Raw genomic sequence first — 23,358 nt, 5'->3', positions numbered from 1 at the left:
TTCTATCCTCCAGTGTCACAGGTAGGTTGTGGGTTCCACCCCCCAGTGTCACAGGTAGGTTCTGGGTTCCACCCCCCAGTGTCACAGGTAGGCTTTGGGTTCCATCCCCCAGTGTCGGGCTGCAGATAGTGGAGACTTTGGTCCAAGCAAAGGAAAACATTAATAAAGTGAATACAAATTTAAAGATACTATAAAAATACTCAATAGAAAATGTAAAAATGTTTAGGGTTAGGGTTCACTACCAATCACTACCAATATATGGATATTTGGAAACGTACATTGAGACTTGATTATTTCTATCATATCAGCATGTTACTCATGGCAGGCGCAAAATTGATTGATTTGATATTTGAGATAGCACCAGAGCACGGCAAGATCATAATACATGTAGATCCGTAGTTTGGAGGCAGGGGACAATAACAGAAACAAGCGACGATTAGAAAACACTCATTGTACAGCATGTCAGGTTAAAAGTGCCCCGGAGAAACAGACGCTCATTCAAGGCAATGAATCACACCTCACCGTCCCCAAGTGGCTGTGTGTGTAGGACCCCTTCCCCCTAGTAGTGGTGTGTATAGGGCCCCTAGTGATGGTGTGTATAGGGCCCCTAGTGGTGGTGTGTATAGGGCCCCCATCGCCCAAGTGGTGGCGTGTGTAGGACCCATAGTGGTAGTGTGTGTAGGGCCCGTAGTGGTGGTGTGTATAGGCCCCCTAGTGCAAGTGTGTATAGGGCCCTTCAGGCTCTTTACATAGCGGCCCAATGTTCCAGAATGTCTGTACTAATCAGGGACAATACTTGGATTGTGAAAACATAGATTATTTATTCAATGAAAAATACAGTTGGCAGTATGTACATATCACACACAAAAACACTGTGAATTATGGGATGTGAGGTCCATATCTGAACTAACTTGGTCCCTGGGACCAAACCTCATCCTTCTCCTCCAGGGAGGAGAACTAAGGCAGACATCATCACCCGAGCGACCAAACGGACATATGACAGGGCAGCGATGAGGGGTCCTGGCTCATGAATGGGGGTCTCCTCTGTCGCGATCCTGAACCCCCTTCATGTCCCCTTTGTACCCATGAACCATCCTGGTCAGAGCATCATCCCTTCACTCCCATTTGTAAACCTTCAGCATCTTCTCTGTGAGCGAGGCGAGGTAGTGATCTCCGTTCACCACCAGGGGGCAGATGTCCAACACAGGCAGATCAGCAGGCAGCTTCTGGATCAGAGCTCCGGACCCAGCGTCCCACACCTGCAACACATGGGGTTAGCATGGACGGTTAGTGGCTAGCATGGACGGTTAGTGGCTAGGATGGACGGTTAGCGGCTAGGATGGACGGTTAGTGGCTAGGATGGACGGCTAGTGGCAAGGAAGTAAGGCTAGTACATGGTTCCTCAAACTCCTGACTCAACTGTCTCCGGACTCTGATCAAATAATTATTTCCATATGCATTATTTGCATTATCTAGAAAGAAATCGAACTTCTCCTTTTTCTCCACTCTACATCCTGTGTTGTAGTCCTAATACATCCTGTGTTGTAGTCCTAATACATCCTGTGTTGTAGTCCTAATACATCCTGTGTTGTAGTCCTATTACATCCTGTGTTGTAGTCCTCACCATGGTGGAGTTGGAGGCCTCATCTCCAGCGCAGACCAGCATGGCGCCCCCTGCTGGGCTGGGGAACACAGCGTTCCTGGTGAGCAGCTTGCAGGAGGAGCCGGCGTTGAAGGTCTGGACCGGTGAGCAGGAGCAGGCCCCTCCAGGGAGGGAGCCCTGCAGGGAGGGGACCAGCTGGGGCGCACGGGTCAGCTCCATCAGCACGCAGCGCAGAGACGGGTTGGAGCGCCCTGTGGTCAAAGGTTACATTCACCACCTCATTATTCATTGTGTCTACACATGACTTCATGTCCGAGGATATGACCTCAGCCTCCTCACTTCTCCACTCACAAGGACCGATAAGGAGGGGGTTCGTTACCATGACCAGACTTCTACTGCTATCCATCCGCTACTATAGTGATGCTTTAACGCTACTCCTGTCCATCCGCTACTTTAACCCTACATTAACACAACTACTCCTGTACCGCATTACCGGTAGGTGAGAGTTTAGGGTGAGGGTACCGGGGGGGTAGGTGAGGGTTAAGGGTGAGGGTACCTGGGCAGTAGGTGAGGGTTAAGGGTGAGGTTTTAGGGTGAGGGTGAGGGTACCTGGGCGGTAGGTGAGGGTTAATGATGAGGTTTTAGGGTGAGGGTACCTGGGCGGTAGGTGACGAGGCAGTGGCGGGTGGCCGTCTCCACCTGGATGTCGATGCAGCCGGCCGCCTCCAGGGGGAGCTGGTGCGGTCGGTAGCTGGTGCCCTCCAGCTGCTCCCAGAAGTACCCCCCCTCCAGGGAGCCGGCCAGCAGCCCACCACAGGGGAAGGGGCCGGACCCCGCCCGCGGGATGTAGGACAGGGACGGCACCGGAGACCTGGGGGGAGGGGGGAGGGAGACAGTGAGCCAGTGAGGGACTGAGCCAGTGAGTGAGTCCGCGAGCGAGTGGGTGAGTGAGTGAGCGAGTGGGTGAGTGAGCGAGTGGGTGAGTGAGTGGGCGAGTGAGCGAGTGGGTGAGCGAGTGGGCGAGTGAGCGAGTGGGTGAGCGAGTGGGTGAGTGAGCGAGTGAGCAAGCGAGTGAGTGAGTGAGCCAGTGAGCGAGTGAGCCAGTGAGCGAGTGAGCGAGTGAGCCAGTGAGCGAGTGAGCCAGTGAGCCAGTGAGTGAGTGAGCCAGTGAGTGAGTGAGCCGGTGAGCCAGTGAGTGAGTGAGCCGGTGAGCCAGTGAGCGAGTGAGCCAGTGAGCCAGTGAGCGAGTGAGCTAGTGAGCCAGTGAGTGAGTGAGCCAGTGAGCCAGTAAGCCAGTGAGTGAGCGAGCCAGTGAGCCAGTGAGCCAGTGAGCCAGTGAGCCAGTGAGCCAGTGAGCCAGTGAGCCAGTGAGTGAGTGAGTGAGTGTTACCTGGCTCCGAGCGGCAGCAGCTCCTGGACGTGGGTGCTAGTGTCTCTGGTGTCGTAGACCAAAACCGAGCCGTTGAGAAGTCCGGCGTAAACATAGTTACTGTTGTCAAGGCTCCAGCAGCAGCTCCACACAGGCTTCCCAGCGTTGTAAGTTTGGACGACCGTGTTCGTCAGCAAACTACAACAATCAGAAAACACCTGGACTGGTCAGTTTATGACAAGAGTGTATGTTTATGTCCCTGTGAGGACGTGGTGTGTATCTCCCTGTGAGGACCTGGGGGGGGGGGTATCATCGTCCCTGTGAGGACCTGGGGGTATGTATCTATGTCCCCGTGAGGACCTAGTATGCATCTATGTCCCTGTGAGGTCCTAGTGTGTATCTATGTCCCCGTGAGGACCTAGTATGCAGCCATGTCCCTGTGAGGTCCTAGTGTGTATCTATGTCCCTGTGAGGACCTAGTGTTTATCTATGTTCCTGTGAGGACCTGGTGTGTATCTATGTCGCTGAGGACCTGGTGTGTATCTATGTTCCTGTGAGGACCTGGTGTGTATCTACGTCTCTGTGAGGACCTGGTGTGTATCTATGTTCCTGTGAGGACCTGGTGTGTATCTACGTCTCTGTGATGACCTGGTGTGTATCTATGTTCCTGTGAGGACCTGGTGATCTTCAGCGTGTTGTCCAGGGAGGCGGAGAGCATCAGGCTGTCGTCCCGGCGGTTGAAGGCCAGGCCGCGGATCTGTTTGCTGTGGATGGGGATGTACTGACTGGCCTTCATGTTCACCGTGCTGATCTTCTTCACGCCGTAGCCTGAGGACGAGAGGCGGGGTCAACAGGAGGACAGAGGGACGCTCGGCACACAGACGGACGGGCGGGTTAGCCACCTGGGACCAGCGTGGCCTGGGGCGAGGGCTGGGAGGCAAGCAGGCAGCCCAGGGGGCCGCAGAAGGCCAGGACCCGGCAGCCCCCGGCCTGGGACACCAGCACGCCCTTGGAGAAGGTGTAGTGGCTGCCCCCCCGGGGAGCCTCCGCCCGCTGGGACAGACCCCCTGTGGACCAGGAGGCTCCGCCCGCCTGAGACATCAGCGTCCGGATATCCTGGAGGACAGAGGATCAGAACACCGTGGTCACCAACAGCTCTGAACACTGGTCACCAACAGCTCTGAACACTGGTCACCAACAGCTCTGAACACTGGTCACCAACAGCTCTGAACACTGGTCACCAACAGCTCTGAACACTGGTCACCAACAACTCCTCTGCAGTAAGACGTTGGGGAGACCCACCTGGACCTGTTTCCGGAGTTTTCCACATTCCTCCGTCACCACCTGGAGCTGCATGCGGCACTGAGCCGACTCCAGCTCCGCCTTCCTGCGTTGAGTCTGCTCCTCCGCCAGACACCTGTCACCACGACATGTAGAGTTAAACAGGAGCATCTAACCCCAACCTCTGAGCCCACCCTAACCCGAGCCCACCCTAACATCTGAGCACACCCTAACCCTAACCCCTAACCCTGTGAGGTTAGACAGCTCAGCCAGAACACGCCTTCTGGTTCCGGACCAGTGTGATGGAAAATCTACATGTTGTTACGTTTTTTGTCCATGAACTTAACTTTTGTTACTATTTTGTGTGATGCATATATTGCCTGCCTTTTACTCTCCTTGTGGGTCATCTAAAGTGTGAACCTTTGGGTTTCGTGTGATGCATTTTATTGCCTGCCTCTTCCTCTCCTTTTGTGAGATGTATTCCGTTTCCTTGCAATCCTTTGATGTGTGGGCCTGCGCCTCAACCCCATTGAATGGCATCCAGGGGAGCTTCAATTGTAAAGATTACCATCTGGTAAACAAAGGCTTTTGGTTTATTGGGGGACACACCCCCTCCAGAACCCAACCCAAGTGAATAAAAACTCACGACTTGGAACACTCGGTGGATTTTCTCCGAGCGTACCTTTAGAGTATGAAGTAAGATGCAGGGAGAACTCCCATCTGAGGCCTCAGATTATTGTAGTGTATGCCTGTTATGTTGTTTGTTGATGCATGTAGTGATGCATCTTTATTCGTACTTTTATTACAAATATATATGACGACCAATTTGTCTACAAGTATTGTGTGCTTTTTGCATCTAAATATCTCATCTGCCTTAGATGCAAACTCTGATAGAGAAATTGCCACGACACCAGCAGACTGGTCCGTGAAGGTGACAGAACCATCGTGTACACAGAACGACAGCTACGAGAGCGTTCTACGGTCGGCGCTCTACGGGTCTCTCGTTTACATCACATGACGAGAGTTTGGGTTAGTTAGGGGGCTCGGGTTAGTTAAGGGGTCAGGGTTAACCAGGGTAAGGGCAGTCCTCACTTCTTCATGGCCTCCTGCTCCGAGTTGTCCACGGCGCGGAGTTTACGGGCGTACAGCAGAACGATGTCCGACCGCTTGGCCTTCTTGTTGCACTGCAGACGTACCAACAGGCAGTACAAACATATTCAATCGAAAGAGTAGAAACACTACAGGTAGATGCAAACAGCAGGCAGATGAGCGGCAAAACCCCCTGACTGACTGTTTCATCAGTTTGATAAGACGCTCCCGTAGGTTCAGTGAAGCCATAAAGGACAAGATGATCAGAAGTATAATAATCTGCTCTCATTAGGGATCGTTATTTAAATGAGTCACAGCACCGTCTGTTCACCGGATGATTGAGGTGTCTCAGCCACTAACCTGAGGACACTTGCCGGCCTGCCCCTGGCCCTTGAGCCAGCGCTTGATGCAGGCGTGTCCGAACAGATGTCCGCAGCGCAGCGTGGCCAGCCGGTGCTCGCCCGCCGCCGCCCACAGCTCAAAGCAGATGGGGCAGGTGTCCCCCTCCCCCTCCTCCGATTGGCTGGGCTGGAAGGACGGTGTGGCCACCGGGACACAGGGCGGAGTCACAGTGGCCGGAGGCGGGACCACGGGGCCCAGCTGAAATCGATGACAAGAGCAGAGCTTGACATCGTCCACACCTTAACTAGGGTACGCAGCATAGAGAGGTCATTAAGGTGCAGGTAGAGGTTAGACAGTACAGAGACAGGTCATTAAGGAGCAGGTAGGGGTTAGACAGTACAGAGACAGGTCATTAAGGAGCAGGTAGGGGTTAGACAGCATAGAGAGGTCATTAAGGAGCAGGTAGGGGTTAGACAGTACAGAGACAGGTCATTAAGGAGCAGGTAGGGGTTAGACAGGACAGAGACAGGTCATTAAGGAGCAGGTAGGGGTTAGACAGGACAGAGACAGGTCATTAAGGAGCAGGTAGGGGTTAGACAGTACAGAGACAGGTCATTAAGGAGCAGGTAGGGGTTAGACAGTACAGAGACAAGTCATTAAGGAGCAGGTAGGGGTTAGACAGGACAGAGACAGGTCATTAAGGAGCAGGTAGTGGTTAGACAGTACAGAGACAGGTCATTAAGGAGCAGGTAGGGGTTAGACAGTACAGAGACAGGTCATTAAGGAGCAGGTAGGGGTTAGACAGTACAGAGACAGGTCATTAAGGAGCAGGTAGGGGCTAGACAGTGCAGAGAACGTCCTGGAGTTGTGAAAGGAGTCATTGTGTACCCCAGAGGTTAGAGGGGTTAGAGTGTGTGACCACTAGTTCCTCACCTGGACACGCCCCCCTGCAGTTTCATTTGTCGGGGCGCTGGGTTCTGGACACCAGGACACAAACAGCAGGGTTAGCATCTGTTAGCTTCAGGGCATAGTGCAGCTAACAGCTAGCGATGCTAGTGCAGCTAGCGATGCCTGCTATGGCTTAAATTATAACTAGTACTACCGCCATGATAGTATTATTACGCCCCTTTTCCGTCGACAGTACCAGCTAAATGTTCACCATCACCGAAATGTTGTACCTGGTATCTGGTACTTCTTTAGTCTCACCTCCGTCAAGGTTCCAAGAGAGCTGTCCTGATACTGGTTTGACGTAAACAGGCTGCTGGCCACTGATTGGCCAGACTGGACGAGCGCAACGTCCGACACCCACTATCTTTAAACACTATCATTAGCGTTCAGTCAACAATAGTTATTGATTATTGAACATGGCAGGATCAGTGCTCAAGAACACGACAGTGGTGGAGACACTCCTGTGTGTAGCCCCGTCTGTTTATGTTTTGTGTGGATAAGTACGTCACTGCAGTTTAGCGTATTCGTGCTATGACGACCCGCTCATGTTGAAGAGGTACTTTATTCTAGATTGAAACACGACATGCCTGGAACCAAACCAAGTTGTTCCACGCCAATGTCCCTGTGAGGACCTAGTGTGTATCTATGTCCCTGTGAGGACCTAGTGTTTATCTATGTCCCTGTGAGGACCTAGTGTGTATGTCCCTGTGGGGAGCTGTTCTGGTACTGTCGGTGGAAAAGAGGCATTAGTTACTACCATGATAGTACTATTAGTTACTACCATGTTAGCACTAGTTACATACATATAGTAGTTTCTATCTTTAGAGTACTAGTTACTACCTTGATAGTACTAGTTACTCCCATGATATCACTAGTTACTTCCATGATAGTATTAGTTAATACCTTGATAGTACTAGTTACCTCCATGAAAGTACTAGTTACCTAATACTAGTGGAATAAGTCAACCTGGACATGCCGGTATTCAGGAGGCCTGATGATAAACAAGAGTCACCTGTTGACCCAGCCGGGGGCCCCAGAGCAGCAGAGGCCCCCAGCGAGGGGCCCGGGGCCTGCTCCTCGGTGTCAGAGCCGCTGATGTCGGTGCTGCTGCCGGACCCCTGGAGGGCCTCGCTGGCGGCCGGGGCCCGCAGCAGGAAGTCCAGGAAGGCTCTGGAGGGCGGAGCGAGTCCCCGTCTACACACACACACACACACACACACACACACACACTTTGTAATTCCACCATTTTAATAGGGCTGCCGAGAACCAAATCAAATCTCGGGTTCTCCGCCACAATGCAGCAGTTCTGGTTGGCGGTTTCAGCACTCTTAAAGGGCTCTATGGGTCTTTAAAATCCGAGGGGGGACGTTTTGCGTTTGCTCACTCGTGTATCAAGCAATCGCGCACAAAATAGACTTCAAAGTTGATCGGCCTCTTCCCGATCTCCAGTCCCTGCTGCAGAGCAAATTCAAATTGCCTACAAGACGGGCTGGGGGTCTAACACCGTAATATAGATCAACTATAACCGCATTTCACATTAATCGCAAATATCCCGCTGCTTCGGGTTTTTCTTTGTAGGCGTGTTGAGAGGAGGCGTGGAGGAATCCGCTGTCAGTGCTTGTGCAGTGTATCAGTGATACGCAGGTTTATCCAATAAGTGGTAGTGTACCCGCGCACCATTGGCATACGCGCGCCTGTCTCTGTGTGCGTGTGTGAACGAGAATGACAGGGAGAAAGAGTGCTATGCGGAGATGGACGAACGGAACGATAATTATATTTCACAGTAACACCATAGTAACGCGCCACACATTGGTCAATGTATGGAAAACACTGGAGTTCTAATTGGCCGACGGATCCGTCGCTGCCTGAAAAGTTGAACCTTTCTCAACTTTTTGACACAGGCCACGGAGCCGCCAGAACGGAAGGTCCCGCAGTGCATTTCGAGAGTGCCCCATGCAAAAGTCATTGAGATCCATCAACGGATCACCGAGGGCGTGTCTGACGTACGGGGGAGTAGTCTTTGTAGACGCAGCCTGCAGCCAATCAAATCACCCCCCCGCTTAAAGCCGCCTTTTTCCTGCTTGTTGTTGTTATTGCAAAATGGATCCCGTGGTCGCAAGGAGAGTGTTGCCCCTGTACGTGTTCAGGGACTGGTCAAACAGAATTGTGAGATTGCCCACAGCAATGATAACTTTGTCCTCCATTTTTAAATCCCCCGCTGCCGGCCGGCAGTGGGGGATTTTTGACACACCCACGTGTGCTCCCGGGTTTTGTCAAAAATGCGATTTCATTAGACAGAGTCCAAGTTGTGTCACAGTAGTGTATTTGCATAACAGCGATCTGATTGGCTGACGGATCCGCCGCTGCACGTAAAGTTGAACATTTCTAAACTTTTCACGAAGGCCACGGAGCCGACAGAACGGACAGACACGCAATGCATTTCGAGACCTCCCCATGCAAAGTCAATGAGATCCGTCGACAGGCGCATGTAGTGTGAATGTAAGGTAAGGTTCTCCATATCCACCTGGTCCTCCGGCGGGGCTGGGTGGCTGCGGGCCCCCGTGCAGCTCTGGGGCGTGGCTCCCCCCTCTGGCCCGGGGCAGAGCGCTGGTTGAAGGCCCAGGTGCTCATGATGGGAGGCGGTTCTTCCTCGTCCAGACCGGTCTCCAGCTCCGGGCTGCTCTCCGAGTCTGACAGAGGGAAGTGGAAACGTGGGCCTCCACCGAGGTCCGGGCCTCGGACTGCCACGATCACAGGCTCCTCGTCCATGTCCATAGCCTCCATCTAGAGTCAAAGGCAAGTTACTGGCCTCTACCTAGAGTCACGTTATTAGCCTCTAGATGTTACTGGCCTCTACCTAGTCACGTTACTAGCCTCTACTTAGTCACGTTACTAGCATCTAGATGTTACTAGCCTCTACCTAGAGTCACGTTACTGGCCTCTACCTAGTAGTTACCAGCCTCTGCCTGAAGTCACGTTACTGGCCTCTACCTAGTCACGTGATAGCCTCTGCCTAAAGTCACGTTACAAGCCTCTACCTAGTCACGTGATAGCCTCAAGATGTTACTGGCCTATACCTAGTCACGTTAATAGCCTTTACTTAGTCACGTTACTAGCATCTAGACGTTACTGGCCTCTACCTAGTAAAGTTACCAGCCTCTAGATGTTACCGGCTTCTACCTAGTCACGTCACTAGCCTCTACCATGTTACGTTACTAGCCTCTCTAGATGATACTAGCCTCTACCTTGAGCCACGTTACTAGCCTCTACCTAGATCAACGAAAGCACCATAATGAGGCGGTTCAATGAATAATTCCCCTATATGCAACTAGCTGTGTAGCACTATAAGCTAATCTGCTTCAAAGTCCGCGGACCAGCGGTTATCTCAGCCGGGGGAGATAACCCGACTCCGAGGCGGAGAAGGCCATTTTAGCTGCCGACCAGCAGTTATCTCTGCCGTGGGGGAAGATTGTGTTGTTGGGACTTGCCTGCAGGAGAGCAGCTGTAGCTCGGTAGGCTAGTCCGGCTGAACCCGCCCTAGGATGAGACGTGCGGGGCTCGAGCTACCGGTCAGCATACGGAGGGCTAACTCTTCTCGGTGCTGCGGACTCTTCGTAAACAAACATCGTCTGGAGCCGCGAGTTCCGCTCGAATCTCCCCGCGCCGAGTTTCAAGCCCCGCCCCTTCTGGTGTGTGCGTGTGTGTGCGTGTGTGTGAGAAAGACAGAGAGACAAAGAGAGAGAGGGAGAAAGACAGAGAGACAGAAATAGAGAGACAAATAGGGAGAAGGACAGACAGAGAGAGAGAGCGAGCATGTGAAGGTGTTCTGTATGATTCACAACATTAAAAAGAATAAAAGATCATTCCAAAATTACGATTGGTTGAAAGATGTTTTATTTATTAAGACAGCAACACAACTAGCCTAGCATGCTTTAAGACTTGTTCCACCAAATAACAATATAATAATATCATATAAAAATATAATATCATTGTAGTACTGCAGTAGAAATATTGGCCTTTCCGTATTGTATGGATATATTTTGGGCGTAAATATATTTGTAATTTGGTTAGCTATGAAGTTATTATGAACACCATCATTATTAAGGTACTAACATCTTCATCATAAAAAAAAAACTAATCTTCAAACACCACCGTCACCAAACACCCTCATCCTGAAACACCAATAAACACCATCACCACACAACCTCATCATCAAACAACCTCATCATCAAACCCCATCATCCTCAAATACACCCCTTCATCACCACCATCATCATCAAACACCATCATCATCAAACCACAACCAACATTCCCGAGTGTGCAACATTGTTACGCCGAAGCGTTGGAGATCAGGGTTAGACTCGTCAAACTCTTCTCCCAGACGTTAACATGTCTCACTCCTCTTCCAGACGTTAACAAGTCTCTCTCCCCTTCCAGAAGTTAACTTGTCTCACTCTTCTCCCAGACGTTAACTTGTCTCACTCCTCTTCCAGCTCGTCCACAACTCTGCGCAGTTTATCGACCACCACTAGAGACAGAAAACAGATCTGTAAGTACAGAGTCACCCTTTAACCAGTAGTATGTATGATACTGGCAGTATGTTGGTACTATTGTGCTACTGTGGTGGTACTCTGGTACTATGGTGGTACTGTGTTACTATGGTGTTACTGGGGTACTATGGTTGTACTATTGTGGTACTATGGTTTTATTGTGGTGGTACTGTGGTGGTACTGTGGTACTATTGCCCCTTTTCCACCGACAGTACCAGCTCAACTGGCCACGACTTAGCGTAGCATGACTTGGTTTGGTTCCAGGCACGTCGTATTTCCATCTAGAAAGTACCTCTTCAACGTGGGTGGGTCGTGGTATAGAGAAACCATGGTAAAGATACCATCTACCAAAGTTTCTATACCGTGGTATGGATGGTATGTATACCACGTTTCTATACCACAGTATATATGGTATCGATACTATGGTAGATATGGCATCTATACTGTGGTATATAGGGTATCTATACCGCGGTATAGATGGTATCTATACCGTGGTATATATGGTATCTATACTGTGGTATAGATGGTATCTATACCACGGTATAGATACCATCTATACCACAGTATAGATGTTATCTATACCACAGTATCGATACCATATATACCACAGTATAGATGGTATCTATACTGTGGTAAAGATTGTATCTATACCACGGTATAGATGGTATCTATACTGTGGTATAGATGGTATCCATACCACGGCATCTATACCACACTATACTGTGGTATAGATGGTATCTACCACGGTATTGATGGTATCTATCTCTGAAGCACTTTGAGATTCTTGAATATAAAGTGCATTAAAATAACATTTATTATTATTATTATTATTATTATTATTATCTATACCACGGTATTGATGGTATCTATACTGTGGTATAGATGGACGGTATCTATACCACAGTATAGATAGTATCTATACTGTGGTATGCTGCTCACCTCCAGCTGAAGGTCTTTTGAAGTCATCTAAGGAGCGACAGGCGTCGATGAGTGTCCTCAGAGCTGGGGGGCAGTCGTCTGGCAGACGCTCTACAACCTTCTCCGTTATCACTTTGTTGAAGATGTCAAGACTAGTCGAACAATCTGAACACAGCCTCCCAAATAAGAGGAACCCGTTAGTGGATCAGCCTCGAGTCAGAGTGAGGATTATGATTAGATATATGATCATATGATTAGATATACGATCATATGATTACATTTATGATCATATAATTAGATACAAGATCATATGATAAGGTACACGATCATATGATTAGATACGATCATATTATTAGATTTATGATCATATGATTAGACATATGATCATACGATTAGATATATGATCATATGATTAGATATCTGATCATATGATTAGATATACGGTCATATGATTAGATATCTGATCATATAATTAGATATAAGGTCATATGATTAGATATATGATCATATGATTAGATATATGATCATATGATTCGATTTATGATCATATGATTAGATATACGGTCATATGATTAGATATATGATCATTCGATTTATGATCATATATCTTGTTCTTCAATAGATGTGTTGAAGAACAAGATATGGATATGGAGGTGGTGCAGATTTTTGGAACATCAACTTTTACCTTCAAAAGGTTTCTTGCGAGTTGCAATTTCCCACAAGACAATCCCAAAGCTGCAAAAGAATACAGAATAAAGAATACAGATTTAGAGTTTGGTAAGGTCATTGATAAAGGACAGACTGCAGCTGTGATAAAGGACAGACTGTAGCTTTGATATAGTTAGACTGTAGCTGTGATAGAGGACAGACTGTTGCTGTGTTGAGGCCTGTAGCAGTAGCAGTTTATGGTGCTTCAGGGTGTTTGTTTGTGTGTGTCTCACCTGTAAATCTCACACTTCTTGTTGTAGACATAGTTGACGTTCTGGAGCTGCTGGGGAGAGCAGTACCGCAGTGAGCTGGTCTGCCCGTCGGAGCTCTTCCTCAGAGACGTCTCCGTCTTTGCCAGCTCTAGACCCCCCAGCTGAAATCCAACACTTGGTCAACCTCTCACCTTCTCCCTCTCACCTTCTCCCTCTAACACTCACACTGTCACCTTCACCCTCTCACCCTCTCACCTTCACCCTCTCACCCTCACTCTCACCCTTTCACCTTCACCCTCTCACCCTCTCACCTTCACTCTCACTCTTTCACCTTCACCCTCTCACCTTCACTCTCACCTTCACCCTCTCACTCCCTCACCTTCACTCTCACCCTTTCACCTTCACCCTCTCACCTTCACTCTCACCTTCACCCTCTCACTCCCTCACCTTCACTCTCACCCTTTCACCTTCACCCTCTCACTCTCTCACCTTCACTCTCACCCTCTCACCTTCAACTTCTCACCTTCACTTCTCATCCTCTCACCTTCTCACCTTCACCCTCTCACCCTCTCACCTTCACTCTGTATCCCTCGGCGACGAGGAACTTGCTGCTGTTGATGCAGCCGTGAACCTTGGCCTTGTCCTCTGTCTGGTGGAGGCTGTGGGACGTAACCATGGAAACACAATCATTCAGTAGCTGGACGGTCCAGGATCCATAGAGAGGGGACTGATGGAAAATGTAAGGGATACTGTATAGAACGCCGGTCATTATCAGGAAATAAGCCCCGACAGGGCGAACCAGGGCAAGCGTCTTGCTTCCCCCTGAAGGGCTTATCTTCGATAATGACCGGCGTCTATACATTATCCCGCTTATTGCACGGCTACTTGGCAAAACAAAAAAATATCTTCTATCTAGAGGCAAAAAATCCACTTTCCTTGACAGCAGTCAATATATGCTCTCCCTACTGTCTAACCCTCCAGCTCCCTACTGTCTAACCCTCCACCTCCCTACTGTCTAACCCTCCACCTCCCTACTGTCTAACCCTCCACCTCCCTACTGTCTAACCCTCCACCTCCCTACTGTCTAACCCTTCAGCTCCCTACTGTCTAACCCTCCACCTCCCTACTGTCTAACCCTCCACCTCCCTACCTTCTAACCCTCCACCTCCCTACTGTCTAACCCTCCACCTCCCTACTGTCTAACCCTCCACCTCCCTACTGTCTAACCCTCCACCTCCCTACTGTCTAACCCTCAAACTCCCTACTGTCTAACCCTCCACCTCCCTACTGTCTAACCCTCCACCTCCCTACTGTCCAACCCTCCAGCTCCCTACTGTCTAACCCTCCACCTCCCTACTGTCTAACCCTCAAACTCCCTACTGTCTAACCCTCCAGCTCCCTACTTTCTAACCCTCCACCTCCCTACTGTCTAACCCTCAAACTCCCTACTGTCTAACCCTCCACCTCCCTACTGTCTAACCCTCCACCTCCCTACTGTCTAACCCTCCACCTCCCTAATGTCTAACCCTCCATACCAACCGGTAGAGGCCCCGGGCGGCGTCCAGGCTCATGCCGGCCCGGCGGGCCCAGGTCAGGGCCCGGGGGCTGTCCAGGACCTGACGGAGACTCCCCTTCTCACAGTACTCCATGACTATCAGGAAGGTGGGCGACGGCCCTGCAGACACACAGCATGCTGGGTAAACCCAATGCTGGGGTCTACCTCCTAGTCCTACCTCAGAAGGCCCTAGCTCTAGGGTTAGGGTCTAGCCCTAGGTCTAGGGTTAGGGTCTATCCCTAGGTCTAGGGTTAGGGTCTAGCCCTAGGTCTAGGGTTAGGGTCTAGCCCTAGGTCTAGGGTTAGGGTCTAGCCTTAGGTCTAGGGTTAGGGTCTAGCCTTAGGTCTAGGGTTTGGGTCTAGCCCTAGACCTAGGGTAAGGGTCTAGCCCTAGGTCTAGGGTTAGGGTCTAGCCCTAGCCTACAGGTAGATGCTCTGGTCTTTACCGTTCTCGTCCTGGACACAGATGCCGAACATCCGCAAGATGTTGGGGGACTCGAAGCGCCGCATGGTCTCTATCTCCTTATGGAAAACCCTCTGAATGTCGCTATGGAAACACACAGAAACAGAGACATGGAAACACACAAAGACAGAGACATAAAAACAGAGAAGTAGAAACACAGAAACACAGAGGCATAGAAACAGAGACGTAGACACATAGAAACATAGAAACAGAAACATAGAAACAGAACAGATAGAACATGGTAGAAGAGATAAAAAATAAGTGTGAACCAAGCGAACGATTATGATATTTAAATGATTAAATTATAATTTTGTGCAGTGTAGGGTGTAGTATTTATTTAATAGTGTGACTGTGCACTGACTCTAATGTGCTTCCTCGTGTTGATTAGTATTTGTAGCGTGTATTGACTAGTGACGTTAGGGTTATTCAGTGTGTAGTGACTAGTTAGGGGTAGTTAGCGGCCCTACTGCGAGGAGGTGGAGGCGGTAGTGGTGAAGCGTTTGATGGCGACGGTGAACTTGTTGTATTCTCCCCTGTAGACCTCAGAGGTCGGCGAGGTCATGAAGGGCTGGGTGTCATAGGTCAACTCGTCTGCTGTGATCACCCTGATGTCCTGATTCACCATCCTGGATTTACTGACTGACACATGCAGGCACACACACACAACCATACACATGTACGCACACACACACAACCACGCACATGTACGCACACATACATCCACACAGTAGACAGCGGTCAGTAAACAGGCAGACAGACAGGCAGGCCGACAGACAGACAGAGAAACAGATGGACAGACAAGCTGTCAGGCTAACAGACAGACAGACAGACAGACAGACAGACAGACAGACAGACAGACAGACAGACAGACAGACAGACAGACAGACAGGCAGGCTGACAGACAGAGAGACAGACAAGCTGACAGGCTAACAGGCAGACAAACACACAGACAGACAGACAGGCTGTCCGGCTAACAGGCAGGCAGGCAGGCAGGCAGGCAGGCAGGCAGGCAGGCAGGCAGGCAGGCAGGCAGACAGACAGACAGGACTTACCGGTCTGGATCAGAGTCTCTACTGTGCCCCGGAGCTTCTGGACGTCTTCCTGTGTGGCGTTCACAGTCTCCTGAGTGGCGTTCAAAGTCTCCTGAGTGGCCTCGAGGACTGGAGGAGAGGAGAGACCTGGTTACCGTGGCGACCCATCCCGTGGTGACGAGGGCCTGGTGACCGTGGCGACCCACCCCCTGGGGACGAGGGCCTGGTGACCGTGGCGACCCACCCCCTGGGGACGAGGGCCTGGTGACGGTGGCGACCAACCCCCTGTTTACTGTGCCGCCCGGGTCTTACTCTGCCGGAAGTGGCGGGCGTCGTCCTGCTGGTCGGCCTGGTCCTCGGCGAGGCGGCGGGCCTCCTCGAAGGCAGAGCGGGAGGACTGGCTCTGCTCCACCTGGAGGGCCAGAGACAGCACCTGGGGAGGACAGGGAGGGTTAGACAGTACAGAGACAGCACCTGTGAGGACAGGGAGGGTTAGACAGTACAGAGACAGCACCTGGGGAGGACAGGGAGGGTTAGACAGTACAGAGACAGCACCTGGGGAGGAGAGGGAGGGTTAGACAGTAGAAAGAGGGAGGGTTAGACAGCACAGAGACAGCACCTGGGGAGGACAGGGAGGGTTAGACAGTACAGAGAGGGAGGGTTAGACAGTACAGAGAGGGAGGGTTAGACAGTAGAGAGAGGGAGGGTTAGACAGTAGAGAGATGGCACCTGGGGAGGAGAGGGAGGGTCAGACAGTAGAGAGAGGGAGGGTTAGACAGTAGAGAGAGGGAGGGTTAGACAGCACAGAGACAGCACCTGGGGAGGACAGGGAGGGTTAGACAGTAGAGAGAGGGAGGGTTAGACAGTAGAGAGAGGGAGGGTTAGACTGTACAGAGACAGGTCATTAGGGAGCAGGTTGGGTTAGAGAGTACATAGACAGGTCATTAGGGAGCAGGTTGGGTTAGAGAGTACAGAGACATGTCATTAGGGAGCATGTAGGTTGGACAGTACAATACCGTATCTATACAGTACCTGGTAGGCGTCGTTGAGCCGGTCGTTGACATCGGCAAAGTCCTCCCCCAGGTGATACGCCCGTGCCAGCCGCTTCAGGAAGCGGGCGTCGGCATACTTCCTGATCAGGTCCTCAGCCAACCGGAGCGTCAACATTAGCTTCTCCAGCCCCGCCTTCACCTTGGAGTCAGCAGTGGAAGCCCCGCCCCCCAAGGCGGTCACCAGCCCCGCCAGCTCCCGGACGCGCTCGGCCACGCGCTCACAGCGCTTCCTGTTGGCCTGGACCTCCCCCACCAGATGGTAGATGGAGGTGGCCAGGCTCAGGATGGGCTCGATGGTCTCCATCATGTAAACCTGAGTCAGAGGTCATTCACTCATCATTCAGATTTAGAATATTGTTTTTTTATATGGAAAGGGTCCACAGGGGGCGCTATAACTCAAACCTCCACAGCTGTGACTACAGGGGGCGCTATAACTCAAACCTCGACGGCTGTTACCACAGTGGGAGCTATAACTCAAACCTTTAGTGATGAGAGTCACGCCCTGTTATATATTAAGATAAATACGATGTGTGAAAATGAGTCGCTATCGTTCAATTATTCCCAAGTCCACTTCAGAGACATCAAGGACCTCAGGTTATGTGGAAGGCTTTGATATCACAGGTGGACAGAGGTCCCAGGGTCAAATTAAAAGGACCACTGATGTTTTTAGAATGGGATTCAATCGAGAAAAACTCTGACCTCTACCATTGAACCCCTCCAAGTTGTCAAAGTTGGCACCCATATAGAATCCGCACTTAGGCTGGGGTCCAGAATGTGATGTACAGCTTCAGCGACAGGGGGCACCATAACTCAGACCAGCCCATCAACCAATCATAGGCCGGCTTCAAATCTGCCTGGGGACCTGAAACTGTGCGATCTGCTCATTTGCTTTGCTAGCATTTGCATTTCAGCCTGTTCACGAATATTACGACGAGTTTGCTCACGCAACCACACGCATTGTCTTCTGAAAATGCGCGTGCAGCAACATGTTGGGTACACAATGAAGCCACAGCAGACACTAAAGGAGCCAGGGAAAGGGTTGGGGTTAGAGTTAGGGTTAGCTAACTCTGACTCTCAGGGTTAGGGTAAGGGTTAGCTAACCCTAACTCAGTACCTACAGCCTGACATGCACATCAAGTCATGTGACCAGAAGTCAGCACATGGCTGGATCAGCAGGAACCCTGACGTACTCCCCAGAGGCCCGGGAATGCTCCAGTAACATTGTTCCAAGTAGAACCACAGTAGAACCACCTCTGCTAATGGAGGACACTGGGAGCCGCCCAGTTCAACCACATCACTCACACTGGGAGCTGCCCAGTTCAACCATATCACTCACACACACGGTCAAATAACCTCATCAATTCAACACGAAGAGGAGGAAGTGAAAAATGACCAGGAAACAGAGTGTGTATGTTTTTGTGTTTGTCAGTGTGTGTGTGTGTGTGTGTGTGTGTGTGTGTGTGTGTGTGCTTCTGTGTACCAGTTTGCGTGTGTGTGTGTGCTCCTGTGTATCTGCGTGCGTGTGTGTGTGTTTACCTTTCGTTGATGTGGAGCGAGATAGAGGCTGCGGTCTTGTCAGGAGCTGTAATTTCTGAACACTTCCTCACTTCCTGTGCAACGCCTCTAAGCCCCTCCCCCTCAGGACACACCACCTTGTGGGTGATTTAATAACAGAATGGTGGTGGTGCTGACTCACACTCTCTCTCTCACACACACACACACACACACACACACACACACACACACACACAAACTGGCACACACACACACTCGGACACACACATAGACAGACACACAAACAAACGTACAAGTAGACACATACATACACAATCGGGACACACACAGACACACATAGACTTAGACACACACACACACACACACTTAGACAGACACACACAAACAAAACTCATACACACACACACACACACTCATACACATCTGCATTAAGACACACACGCAATGTTGTATATTTAATGATTTTATTATTGTCTGGAGGGATTTTAAATAATCAGAAGAAGGAGGAATCGACTCGTGACAAAGCTGCTGACTCAGGAACCCTCTGACCGTAATGTATTCACCCCTGTCCTTTAATGCCTAACCTTAACCCTGTCCTCTACTGCCTAACCCTATCTATGTGTGTGTGTGTTTGTGTGTGTCTCAGCAGCGTGTCTTGTGTGTGTGGGTGTGTTCGTGTGTGTCTCAGCGGCGTGCCTTGTGTACGTGTGTGTGTCTCATCTGTGTGTCTTGTGTGTGTGTGTGTGTGTGTGTGTGTGTGTGTGTGTGTCTGTGTCTCAGCAGTGTGTCTTGTGTGTGTGTGTGTGTGTGTGTCTAAGCAGCATGTCTTGTGTGTTTGTGTGTGTGTGTGTGTCTCAGCAGCGTGTCGTGTGTGTGTGTGTGTGTGTGTGTGTGTGTGTGTGTGTGTGTGTGTGTGTGTGTGTGTGTGTGTGTGTGTGTGTGTGTGTGTGTGTGTGTGTGTGTGTGTGTGTGTCTCAGCAGCGTGTCTTGTGTGTGTGGTTGATGAAGAGCCTTCTGAGGAAGAGGAGCTGCAGGGGACCGGCGGTCAGGATGACAAGGGTCTGGGCGAGGCTCCACCAGCTGACGTAGTCCCGGGTGGAGTCCAGCAGGTGGAGGTCGCCCCCCCGCCGCGCCCGGGCGTGGGAATAGAACCTCCAAATGTGGAACACCGCGGTCTGCAGTCGCACCAAGCTGCCCTGAGGACCAATCACACGCTAGTACTGTCCTGAGAACCAATCACACGCTAGTATTGCCCTGTGAACCAATCACACGCTAGTACTGTCCTATGAACCAATCACAGTACATACAGACATAGTACTACGTCCGTACTGTAGTACTTCATCAGTGCTGTCTTAGTACTAAATTAGTACATCTATAATGTAGTACTACATATATACTGTGGGTGCTACATCTATACTTTAGTACAACATAAATACTGTGTCAGTACTGTGGTACTACATCAGTACTGCGTCAGTAGTGTAGTACTAAATGAGTGATTTGTCAGTACTGTAGTACTATATCAGTACTGTGTCAGTACTGTAGTTCTACCAGCAGTATATCTACCTGTATGTTGAGCAGAGAGCTGTTGACCCCGTTGACCTCCGTGACCTCTTGACCTCCGTATACGACCCCGAAGTTCAGGAAGACCCGAACCACCCCAAGCCGGTTCTGGTTCCCCAAACACATCTGGTAGAACCCTGAACACAGGGAGAATAGTGTACGACATAGAGACCAGATTAGTGCGCGACATAGGGAACCACATAAGTGTGATATATAGGGAACCAGAATAGTGCACGACATAGGGAGCCAGAATAGTGCACGACCCTTGACACCACGACATCCAGAACTACGGACCGATGTCTCTTCTTTCATCCCTTTCTAAAATTCTGGATTGTGCCATCTTCAATCGACTTTCCTCCTATCTCTCACACAACAATCTGCTTGACCCTCATCGGTCAGGCTTCAAGAAGGCACTGAGACTGCTCTCCTCGCGGTGACTGAGTCACTCTGTGCTGCCAGAGCCTCGTCCCTCTCATCGGTTCTCTTTCTCCTCGACCTCGCAGCGTTCGACACGGTGAACTGCCAGATCCTCCTCCCCACTCGCATTGAACTCGGCATCGTTGACTCTGCGCTATCCTGGTTCACAACTTACCTTACCAATCGCACCTGTTGGAGCCATTTAGAGGTCATTTGTGTTTATATATTTTTAAGTAAATATATTTTGAGTCTAAGGCTAAAAGTATGAGTTATGAATTATAAAGTGTATGAAATATTAATCCAACTTTCATTCATATGTATATTTATGCATTTGGTGATGACGTGGTAATTAGTCCGTTGTGTCACCTGGGGAAGTAGGTGTGTCACGCTCTACCGGGAGCCTATTGGAGGCCCTCATATAGGGCAGGCTAATTACTGTAATTCGGGTTTGGAAGGCAGAGAGCCAACAGTTTTCTGACCGCATTAGTTCGCATTAGTTCGCATTATTATCGCATTAGTTCGCATTATTGGACGCATTTTTTACAGATTATTTTACATTGAAAAGCCCTTTTTGTCCAATACGAAAGAACCCTGTTTTGGCCGCAAACAGATACATTGTTTGGAGTTTTTATGTTTGGTTATTTTCCTGGAAAGTCAACCGGAGTTATTGCTTAATAAATTAATCAAAACCAAGTTAAACAATCTCTGTGCGTGCTTCCCAAGAAAAGTGTGTCGGACTACCTCTGCATCAGGAATATATAGGGCGAACAAAGGGTTCGCCACTTCAGCACCTATCAGGTCACATGGATGGGCTCCTTGTCCAAACCCTGCACTTTTGACACTGGTGTCCCTCAAGGCTCTATACTGGGACCCGTTCTGTTCTCCCTATATACTAGTAAACAGACAATTAGGCTCAGTAATCACATCACACGGTTTCTCCCATCAGTACTACGCCAACGTCACTCAGCTACTCAACTCTTCGGTTTTCGGCACCGCGATGGTGGAGCGAGCTCCCTGCCGATGTCAGGACATCAGAGTCGCTCACCAGCTCCCGCAGGAGACTCAAGCCTCACCTGTTCAGAGTTCACCTGGACTCTGCATAGCCTCCCTCCTTACCCCCCTCCTCCGTTACTCCCCGAAAAACACCACTCTTACCTACTTATTTTATGTTTGTACATCCTGGTACTAAAGTAGTACTTAGCATTGTGTAGCATCTTATCCTAGCTATGTTTGTTGTTTGCAGGGAATGGGTTATCCTAGCGATTGTTAGTGCCTGTGTATATCGCTGTACCATCCAATATTTTTGTTTTATTCTCTTTCTTCTGACAAATGTACTTATTGCAATGTACTTTGGATAAAAAAATCTGCAAAATGCCCTGAATGTTCATGTAATAGTGAACTACATAGAGAACCAGAATAGGGCACTATATAGGGAACCAGAGTACTGAACTATACTTAACACCAATATAGAGTACTATATAGGGAACAAGAATAGTGCACTTTACTGACCACCATTATAGTGTACTATATAGGGAACCAGAATAGTGCACTATACTGACCACCAATAAAGGGAATTATATAGAGAGCTATAAAGGGAGAGAGCGTACCTGTGGTTTGGGTCTCGAAGTGGATTTGACCTATGACCTGGTAGGAGGAAGATATGAGCGAGCCGTCTGGAGACAGAACCCTCACAGCCAATCGGTGATCAGACGCCATCCCAGTCACCCACTGGACCTACACACACACACACACACACACACAGGTCACCCACTGGACCCACACACACACACACACACACACACACACACACACACACACACACACACACACACACACACACACACACACACACACACACACACACACACACACACACACACACGCACACTCACCCACTGAACCTTCACACACACACACAGGTCACACAGACAGAAACACGCACACAGGTCACCTTACCAGTATTCCCAGTTACACTCACCATGTGGTCCAGGTAGAAGTTTCCGCTCTGGTGGGCAAAATGCCAGAAACATTCCTGTGTGGCCGCGGGGACCACCAGGGCGAAGTCGTAGCGGTCCGCTCCCCTGAACCCCCCCCCCCCAGACCCGCCGAGCCCTGGCTCCGACTTCTGGGCCTGCGACCAATCAGCAGACAGCAGCAGCAGCAGCAGGACCCGCATCCTCTTCTGGTCTACGCCTAATGGTCTACTGTTCCAGACCCTGGTCCACTGGTCAATACCCTGGTCTATTGGAGCCTGGTCTGTCTGCTCCCCAGGAGGTCTGTCTGCTCCACCAGGAGGTCTGCTGGTCTGTCCGCTCCCCAGGAGGTCTGTCCGCTCCCCAGGAGGTCTGTCTGCTCCACCAGGAGGTCTGTCTGCTCCACCAGGAGGTCTGCTGGTCTGTCTGCTCACCAGGCGGTCTGTCTGCTCACCAGGAGGTCTGTCTGCTCCACCAGGAGGTCTGCTGGTCTGTCTGCTCACCAGGCGGTCTGTCTGCTCACCAGGAGGTCTGTCTGCTCCACCAGGAGGTCTGTCCACTCACCAGGGGGTCTGCTGGTCTGTCTGCTCCACCAGGAGGGCTGCTTATCTGAGGAGGTCCTTGAGGAACCTTGAGACTGATTCCAGCTCAGAGGAAATGATTAACCAGCCGTCAACTGGAGGCTCTGACCTCCAGGGCTAGGAGTTCTGGCCCTTCAGGGCTGGCTCCACGCCCGGTTCAGAGGAGATAAAGAGCTCTGCTCCGGGTGCCCT

General features: G+C 50.4%; 3 protein-coding genes across 5 annotated transcripts; all 3 read right to left on the bottom strand.

Annotated features, from left to right (window-relative positions):
* Positions 1-583: 583 nt before the first annotated feature.
* rfwd3 (ring finger and WD repeat domain 3) lies at positions 584-10,292 on the bottom strand. Its single transcript, XM_056599575.1, has 13 exons — positions 10,121-10,292; positions 9,157-9,416; positions 7,645-7,826; positions 6,618-6,661; positions 5,703-5,942; positions 5,346-5,437; positions 4,275-4,389; positions 3,875-4,088; positions 3,650-3,800; positions 2,994-3,170; positions 2,260-2,474; positions 1,625-1,854; positions 584-1,259 (listed from the first exon to the last, which is right to left on the bottom strand). The coding sequence occupies exons 2-13, from the start codon at positions 9,414-9,416 to the stop codon at positions 1,116-1,118; spliced, it is 2,064 nt and encodes a 687-aa protein (XP_056455550.1). The 5' UTR covers positions 10,121-10,292; the 3' UTR covers positions 584-1,115.
* Positions 10,293-10,506: 214 nt separating this feature from the next.
* Positions 10,507-18,762, bottom strand: LOC130389694 (mixed lineage kinase domain-like protein). Its single transcript, XM_056599613.1, has 12 exons — positions 18,657-18,762; positions 17,101-17,433; positions 16,381-16,501; positions 16,090-16,197; positions 15,505-15,676; positions 15,021-15,121; positions 14,560-14,695; positions 13,595-13,679; positions 13,042-13,181; positions 12,786-12,835; positions 12,122-12,265; positions 10,507-11,160 (listed from the first exon to the last, which is right to left on the bottom strand). The coding sequence occupies exons 2-12, from the start codon at positions 17,425-17,427 to the stop codon at positions 11,111-11,113; spliced, it is 1,434 nt and encodes a 477-aa protein (XP_056455588.1). The 5' UTR covers positions 17,428-17,433; positions 18,657-18,762; the 3' UTR covers positions 10,507-11,110.
* Positions 18,763-19,088: 326 nt separating this feature from the next.
* Positions 19,089-23,259, bottom strand: LOC130389726 (transmembrane emp24 domain-containing protein 6-like). 3 transcript variants are annotated; one of them, XM_056599657.1, is made up of 5 exons: positions 23,046-23,139; positions 22,591-22,997; positions 22,220-22,346; positions 20,199-20,332; positions 19,089-19,831 (listed from the first exon to the last, which is right to left on the bottom strand). In XM_056599657.1, exons 2-5 carry the CDS (start codon positions 22,786-22,788, stop codon positions 19,610-19,612), a joined length of 681 nt encoding a protein of 226 aa, XP_056455632.1. In that variant the 5' UTR covers positions 22,789-22,997; positions 23,046-23,139; the 3' UTR covers positions 19,089-19,609. The 3 variants fall into 3 exon arrangements, with proteins under 3 accessions (XP_056455632.1, XP_056455633.1, XP_056455631.1); XM_056599658.1 differs by lacking the exon at positions 23,046-23,139 and having other exon boundaries at positions 22,591-22,935; positions 22,977-23,006; XM_056599656.1 differs by having other exon boundaries at positions 22,591-23,259.
* Between the last annotated feature and the right edge of the window lie 99 nt (positions 23,260-23,358).

This window comes from Gadus chalcogrammus, chromosome 9 (genome assembly GCF_026213295.1).
Source record: "Gadus chalcogrammus isolate NIFS_2021 chromosome 9, NIFS_Gcha_1.0, whole genome shotgun sequence".
Classification (NCBI taxonomy): Eukaryota; Metazoa; Chordata; class Actinopteri; order Gadiformes; family Gadidae; genus Gadus; species Gadus chalcogrammus.
Note: the sequence above shows the minus strand (reverse complement) of the source record. Positions and strands in the feature narration are given on the sequence as shown.

Bases quoted from the DNA above. Each gene is read 5' to 3' on its own strand.
- LOC130389726 (XM_056599656.1), bottom strand. From the start codon at position 22,788: ATGCGGGTCCTGCTGCTGCTGCTGCTGTCTGCTGATTGGTCGCAGGCC. The intron at 22,347-22,590 runs GTGAGTGTAACT...GTGTGTGTGTAG, and splicing joins ACTTCTACCTGGACCACATG to GTCCAGTGGGTGACTGGGAT. The intron at 19,832-20,198 runs GTAGATATACTG...ATTGGTCCTCAG, and splicing joins GCTCTCTGCTCAACATACAG to GGCAGCTTGGTGCGACTGCA.
- LOC130389694 (XM_056599613.1), bottom strand. From the start codon at position 17,427: ATGATGGAGACCATCGAGCCCATCCTGAGCCTGGCCACCTCCATCTAC. The intron at 15,122-15,504 runs GTAGGGCCGCTA...GTGTTTCCATAG, and splicing joins ACCGCCTCCACCTCCTCGCA to CGACATTCAGAGGGTTTTCC. The intron at 12,266-12,785 runs GTAAAAGTTGAT...GGCTGTGTTCAG, and splicing joins TCGCAAGAAACCTTTTGAAG to ATTGTTCGACTAGTCTTGAC.
- rfwd3 (XM_056599575.1), bottom strand. From the start codon at position 9,416: ATGGAGGCTATGGACATGGACGAGGAGCCTGTGATCGTGGCAGTCCGA. The intron at 5,438-5,702 runs GTTAGTGGCTGA...GTACGTCTGCAG, and splicing joins AGGCCGGCAAGTGTCCTCAG to TGCAACAAGAAGGCCAAGCG. The intron at 4,390-5,345 runs GTGAGGACTGCC...TCGTGGTGACAG, and splicing joins GAGCAGGAGGCCATGAAGAA to GTGTCTGGCGGAGGAGCAGA.